The sequence below is a fragment of the Xyrauchen texanus genome, chromosome 16 (assembly GCF_025860055.1).
Source record: "Xyrauchen texanus isolate HMW12.3.18 chromosome 16, RBS_HiC_50CHRs, whole genome shotgun sequence".
NCBI classification, from domain to species: domain Eukaryota; kingdom Metazoa; phylum Chordata; class Actinopteri; order Cypriniformes; family Catostomidae; genus Xyrauchen; species Xyrauchen texanus.
In genome coordinates this window covers 15,447,269-15,454,850 of record NC_068291.1, presented here as the reverse complement: position 1 = coordinate 15,454,850, position 7,582 = coordinate 15,447,269, and the positions used below count along the sequence as shown (strand labels likewise).

At 34.5% G+C, this 7,582-nt stretch overlaps 1 protein-coding gene across 1 annotated transcript in view; it reads left to right on the top strand.

Moving 5' to 3' along the window:
* The first annotated feature begins 563 nt into the window (after positions 1 to 563).
* LOC127656733 (stAR-related lipid transfer protein 9-like) overlaps positions 564 to 7,582 on the top strand; it is a 47,150-nt gene continuing 40,131 nt past the window's right edge. The window contains exons 1-2 of the mRNA XM_052145211.1: positions 564 to 711; positions 6,008 to 6,077. Of these exons, the coding sequence (XP_052001171.1) occupies positions 665 to 711; positions 6,008 to 6,077 (117 nt within the window). The 5' untranslated portion in view covers positions 564 to 664. The remainder of the gene's footprint in view (positions 712 to 6,007; positions 6,078 to 7,582) is intronic.

Below are 7,582 nucleotides of genomic sequence, written 5' to 3'. Positions count from 1 at the left end.
ATGCCTCACTGTAACCTTATTTTATTTTTATTTATTTTATAAAAGAAAAGGAGGGACGAGACGAAATACTTTTTTTGTGGTAATCAACCTTATGCCACAACTGCTGTCGATTGAGCTTAACTTGTATTGAACCCGGAATATTCCTTTAATTCGTGCCCTGAGGCAAACATTTCTCACTCCGCCTTTGTTTTCATGCTCATAATTTCCTACTACGCCGAACGCTGAGTTTATAAACCAGTCATGCTGACGTTGTTTTGTATCCTTTCTTGAACGACCAGTAACCAAGCCTAATTAATATTCATAAGTCATGTCTTATAAGAGTAGGATTCTAGCGCCCTTCTTTCAGCCAATCAGTTGGGACAAGTGGGCAGATCATATTAATTACTATTAATATTAATGAGCAAAGCCTTCACCATAGCAGGATTCGTAACCTCCCCTCACGAAAAGACAGCAGGAAGTTTCGGCACAGTTCAACTGCGGCCGCGGCTACGTAATGTGCGCTGTGATTTTCTCTAGACGATATCTATAACATGGCCAGAAAGACTTCGGATAGACTTCCTCATTCTGGTCAGGACAAAGCAGCACACTGGAGGGTTTTAATAAATGGACTATAGCGGACAGCTGAACTGCAATTCATCTTTTCCGTCCGTCCGGTGTCAAGCGAATGGCCAACGTGAAAGTCGCGATCCGAGTTCGTCCCCTGAACTCCAGGTATGACAAGTTTTTATGGGATTATATATTGTATGAATCTGATTGTAAAAGTGCACGAGGCGTAATTTTCAACGGTGTCCAATGGAGTCCATAAACAGACTAAAGTTGTTGGTTCTGTTGCTTTGTCTGGGAATGGAGCTGCACTGACAGCCAAGTGTTTGTTTTTGTGCACAACTGAAACAAATGCTGTCATTCAACTAAAGCAGAGCTATTTCCTGACCTCTATGTGCATATCTCATTCATTGTAATGCATATGTTTATCTATGATATGACTAGATGTACATTACCAATATATGGGAGTTATATCATTTATTATGGTGCTATAAGTTAGGCAGTATTAAAAGACATAATGAATAGGGAATGCATCATTTTACCATGTGAAGTTGTTTTGAGCAGCAATATAGTGTGTTTGATGCCTGATACATGTACTATAATCTCCCAAATCCTCTTAAACCCCCTCCCCCAAAAGATAAACAACTTAATATCTGATACTGTGCTTTTTATATCTTAGTTGTATATTTCCTGTATGCTACTACTTGTTGTGTTATTGATATATGAAATGTGTTTTTACTTAAAGTTTTAGTGCAGCCTTGGGGGGGATACACTGATTTACAGAGTGTGCCCCCTGAGATCCCAGTGCCCCACCCTCCAGCATTAGCCAAATTACTACAGTATGTGGGTGCTGTGCAGGGGGAGAGAAACTAAAGAAGCTCCTCCCAGACCCAGATTGAGACAAAAAGCTATCCGCGTGTGCTTGGCCTTAGCTGTTTGCCTTGACATTTAAAAAGAGTCTCCCTGAAGTGTGCATCACAAAGGACAGTTTCATGGCTTTCTGTCATTATTGTGCTAATAAAGAGGGGTATTTAACAGGCAACTGTTGTTTTCGTGAATATGCGCATAATAAGTCTGTGACATTTTCTTCTTTTGCACTTTCTGACTTTGTCAAATGGCATATTGCTTTAAAATAGTTGAAAGAATCAAATATTCTTGAGACAAAAATGTACTTATTTATTTTTACTAGTTTTGAATAGGCCCATATAGCAACACTTTCACTATGAAGTTAGTCAGAGATGATCACAGAATGTTCTTAACACAAATGTAAATGTTTCTTTAATTAAATAAAAATTATTACTACAATATCCTAAAACCACCTGTCCTTGGACCATAATTTAATATAATTTAGATTAAGATATATATTTAACTTGAAACTAAAAAATACATGTAAATATGTATAATTAAAATAAACATTACTTGTTTCTTGTATTCAGGTGATTCCATGGAAATGGAACAAACCCCCATTTAAATGGTTAATTTAGGTCTGTATTTGACTGCATTATAGCCACTACATGTTTTTTATTTTTTTTATGGAAATTGCATTGTGTATATCCACCTCTTATGAGGGGTGCACCATTTCTAAAACAACATTTTCAGACGTGATATTTCAGTTGCAAAAGAGGGATCAAAGGATTCAAAGGACTTAATGTTAATATGTTAATAATAATTTTTCAGATAGACAAGTGAATGTTGGAGAAAAATATACTCTTTGTCATTATTGCGAATTTGCATTACATAACCAATTACATTTACAAGCTTAATCAAACTTGAAACACAATCAAGTTGTGTGGTAGTTTAAAGGGATAGTTCATGAAAATGAATTTTTCTCATTATTTACGCTTTCTCAAGCCATCCCAGATGTTACTTACTTTCTTCTGCTTCAAAGATTTTTAGAAGAGTTTCTCAGCTCTGTTGGTCCATACAATGCAAGTGAATGGAGACCAAAAATCTGAAGCTCCAAAATCCACATAAAGGCAGCATAAAAGTAATCCATAAGACTTCAGTTGTTAAATCCATGTCTTTAGAAGTGTTATGATAGGTGTGGGCGAGAAACAGAATAATATTTGAGTCTTTTTTTACTATACATTCTCCTCCCTGGCTAGTAGATGGTGATTTTACATTAAGAATGTGAATCGCCAAAAAAAGAATGTGGAAGTGAAAGATAAAGTGGAGATTTAAAGTAAAAAGGACTTATATATTGATCGGTTTCTCACCCACAACTATCACATCGCTTCTGAAGATTTGACCACTGGAGTTGTATGGATTACTTTAATGCTGACTTTATATGCATTTTGGAGCTTCAAAGTTTGGTCACCATTCACTTGCATTGCATGGATCAACAGAGCTGAAATATTCTTCTAAAAATCTTAATTTGTGTTCTGCAGAAGAAAGTCATACACATCTGGAATGGCATGAGGGTGAGTAAATGATCAGAAAATATGTTTTTTTTTTAGGGTTAACTATCCCTTTAACTGAGAGCGGTGCAATTGCAACACAAACGACCAGGGTTCAGAAGAGCATGCGAGGTGACACATGAACCGAAAGTGTCGTAGAAGCTCCATGATATTACGTGGTTGCTTCAGCAATTTTGTTCTTCATCTGACATTTGCTTTTATGACACTATTGGTTAGGTTTAGGGTGGTAGGTTTTGTTGATTTAAAACCGGATAGAGCATTTACCTTTTATAACCTTGTTTGTTTGGAAGAACATTTAACACACTTTAAGCACCACACAGTGTACATTTCACCTCGCAACTGCCATAACAAGTGTAATGAACCACGTAATGTCATTTTGCAAAAATGTCGCCACAGTCACAACAGCTTTTTTTTAGATCAGGCTGATGTACCGGTATATACAACTATATAATACCCTGGCATTAATTCATAATAAAAAAAAGTAAACACAGCTGTAATGTTGTTTTAAATAAGTTGTGCCCACTTTAGAGGCAAAGTTGTTTAAACCAAACATAAAGTTTACTTAAAACAATATAACTTGTTAAATGAGCTTAAATGTCTTTTTCAATTGACTTTATTCTAATTCAGTTTGAAATGGATATAGACATTCAATTCCTTATATCATCATGCAATAATTTTAACGGTAAAAGACTGTAAAATGCTACAATAAAAAAACATGAATTGGTTAACGGGCATTTACCATAAAATATATGTTAATTTATTTTTTATTATATTTAAATAGACATACATGTAGTTTTACGGTAATTCTTTTTTTTTATATATAATTGTTTTTTAATGTAAAAATATACTTTTCTGTATAAATAACAGTAAAAATATATATATTATGTTTAACAAGAGAGTACACATACATTTTACACTAAATTATTGTTAAAATTACAGTAAAAAAAAACAATAATTGGGTGTTCCAAGAATGAGTTTATTTCATTATTTTTATGGGAATAGTTATTATTCTTATTTTTAATATCATATATGAAGTTTATTATTTAATAACGGTACCACAGCTGTCAGTTTTTAACCGTAAATGTAACATGATACTTTTTACAGTGTATTATTGATAATTATAGAACCTTTATCATATTCAGACCAAGACATGCATGGGTCTCAACACATTACACGCAAATCACAGTGATGTTTCAAATAATCAAACACATAATTGTGTAAAAAGATGCATGCTGTCAAAATACGTTAGCTTAATGTGTGTAATTCTCTTGACTTGTATTTTTTATTTCAACTAAGGAGTTTTTCTAGAATAGAAGTCTGAAAGAAGTTCAATAAATTAGCCAAATAACTAACCAATAACTCAGCCAACAAAAACTAGGATAATTTACTTATTTCAACTAGATCAATCAAGGGCAGTTATTCTAAATATACATTAGAATTTATGAGAGCTAAAAGGCAAAATGATTATTTTTGTCAGTGCACTGGAATTTCATTCTCTTGCATCAGTTTTATCTGGAACCCGATACTGGAGAGCTTGCACATGCAGCTGCCCTCGCTGCTCTCTCACACACTGACACCCATATCCTGCTCACACTCGCACACACAGCTGCTTTGGCTCAGCTGTGCGACTTATGGAGGAGTTTTCAGCAATCTGTTTTCATTTGAATTTGACCTAAGACATGCAGCTCAGCAGAGCAGTGCCGAGTAATTCACCAGACCCACACGGCCCTTCACTGTAATGGCCTAGTCTGTCTGAATATGGGTCTGTATGTGATCAACCCCTCTCTCCCCAAATAAACATGTCTCAGAGGAATTCAGAAAGCTCATGATTGACCTTATTTAAAAAAAAAAAATAATTCAAATCATTCAATTAAAAAACAAAAGATTTAAAGATAAATTAAGAAGTCTATTACTTTGAAAACCACTGACAATATAACAAACATCGCATTAGTGTACTTCTTGCTGCATACAGTGCTGTGTACACTGAATACACATTTTTTAAACAATATGTGAAACAGTGCGCATTATGAAACTTACATCATTTCAAACAGTATGCTACATTTTTGTCACATGAACTCATTACGTGCACAATTAATTCAGCAATGATGTGCAGTAATTACTTTTCAATCAATAACTGGACTTTAATTCCATTTGTGTAAAATGTCTTATCTCTTGGCAGTCCAATCAAATAATCATTGCTAATATTGCCTCGTCACACTGGAATTCCATGTATACAACCATATACTCCAGAAATAGTGAGAGTTGTAAACTATTCCCACACAGACAGTATATATATACGTATATATATATATATGTATATATATATATATATGTGTGTATAGAGTGCTGCACAAAAGTCTTGTCAAAAAATATTTGTCTTAAGATGGTTATTTATATCTTCAGCTTAGGAAAATTTAGGAAATATAATAAAATAGACATTTTAGACTCCCTTCTATTTATTTTGCAAATAGAATAGAAGAACAGGGAGACCTGCAAAAGATGGCACGGTCCCCACAGATTCCCCCACTGAACATTGAGTCAGTCTGAGATAACATATAGAGACAGAAGCAATTGAGACAGCATAAATATATAGAAGAACTGTGGTGAATTCTCCAAGAAGCTTGGAACATCCCATCTGCCAACAACCAAGAAAAACTGTGTCCAGGTGTATCTAGGAGAATTGGGGCTGTTTTGAACTCAATGGTCATCATACCAAATATTGATTTAGCTTTTTGTATGTTTACTGGACTTTGTATGATGTTATTTGATAAATGAAAACTATTTATGCCATTAGTTTTGACATCCTCACTATGTATAATGTTTCACCTAAAAAAGTGCCTAAAACTTTTGCACAGTACTGTATATATAATTTTACAATTTGCCACCTTCAATACGGAATGATCCTTTAGTCTGTTAAAGGATAAAAGGGATTAACATTTATCATCATTTAATGAGGCACCAGTTTATAACATGCATCTAAATGTTTAATTAGAAATTTTCTGCACAATGTCTTGAAGTATCGTTCTGTCTCTGTCCTTGTTCTGCAGGGAGAGTCTATATGAAGGACGGTTAGCTGTACAGGTGGAGGGCAAATTGGTGAGGATCCGAAATGTGAAGGTGAGTTCATATTCTTATTGCATTTGTTTAAAATTTTTCAACATTCATTGATGGATTAATATAAGACATGCTTTAGTTTGTGGTCCAAGAAAGGGCCTAATTTAAACACATTATACACAGTAGTTTTACACACCAGAAATACAGCAGTTGTTGACATCTAGTGTCGTAACAGAGTTAAAAGAGAAGGTGCTGTCAGGGTTAGATGGCTGCTTGCAGAGTTTCTCATTGACAGGAAGTTTACAGTGAAGATTATTCTTTTCCTGTTGGGTTGCACATTTGTTTATTCATGCTTCAAGTTTGAACTGGACACACATTAGAGTAGAGGCAGCAGCACCTCGTTATCACTTTCCCCTTTAAATTGGAAACCCTTAAATGCCTAAACAAACCGATAAATGCAAAAAAACAATACACTTGCGTGATAGGACACTTTTTCGGAATGTTATTCTTGTGAATAAAGTGAGTGCCTCAACCTGACTGGTGGGATGATTGCTGTGATGGACTGTTTCTGTGTTGTGTTTTCGCTACTTTCGGGACCATTTGTACACACCATGGTAAGAAATAAACTAGGCTTGGGGAGAAATGTCACTGAATATGACAAAAATGCCCCCAATGTTTAAATACAAGTGCAAAACGTGCTCCTAAAGTAAATTCCTCATCTAAACTTTGATACAATTTATAATAGTATATCCTAGGCAAAAACAGTAGTTTAATATAGGTATGAAGCATTTCACATAAATGGATGTCATGCTGTGTGTTTTTACACTTAAAAAGTATATGTTTTGCTTCTTGTTCAATTTACTTAATTAAAATGATCTAAAGCAACACAATTCTACAACATTTTTTCACAACTTGATTACATTTCGTCCTATTCATTTAAAATTTGTAAAATGGAAGTTTACTTAATCCATTTCAGTTGGGACTTCATGAATACTTTTTGTTGTGTTAATGTAGCATTGATTAAACTGGGCCATTCCCAGCATGCTTTGCACAGGTCTCATGTTAAAATTAAGTGTTATTTTGTGTGTTTTTATGAAAGATGAATATAAATGGGGATACCTTTTGTGTTTAATTCTTTAATATGCTGAGATTAGAAGAGTTTTGGGTGTTACCATTATGGTTAAAATTGCTTGAGCTAACAGATACTGTAGATGTTGCACATGACATTGATTGCTTGCTTCATTGAGCAAATACTGTGCATAGTTTTGTAACTATGCACAGTATTTGCTCAATGAAGAAAGCAATCAACCAGCATGCATTTAGCATGCCAACATTCACTTTCACTAGTGAGACTTAGAACAAAGAAATAAGAGGTTTATTTGAGTTACATTGACACATTTAATTATGTTAGGTTTATCTAATTCAACTAGGTTGTTTCTACACAAATGGTGTTTCTCAATGCTAATGCAGAGAATGGACTTGTGTTCTTATGGAGACCAGTCTTGCCAAGCTAAGTAGTACGTACTCTGCTGCACTGTTCCTGTTGCTCAATTGCCTGTCTGAGCGTA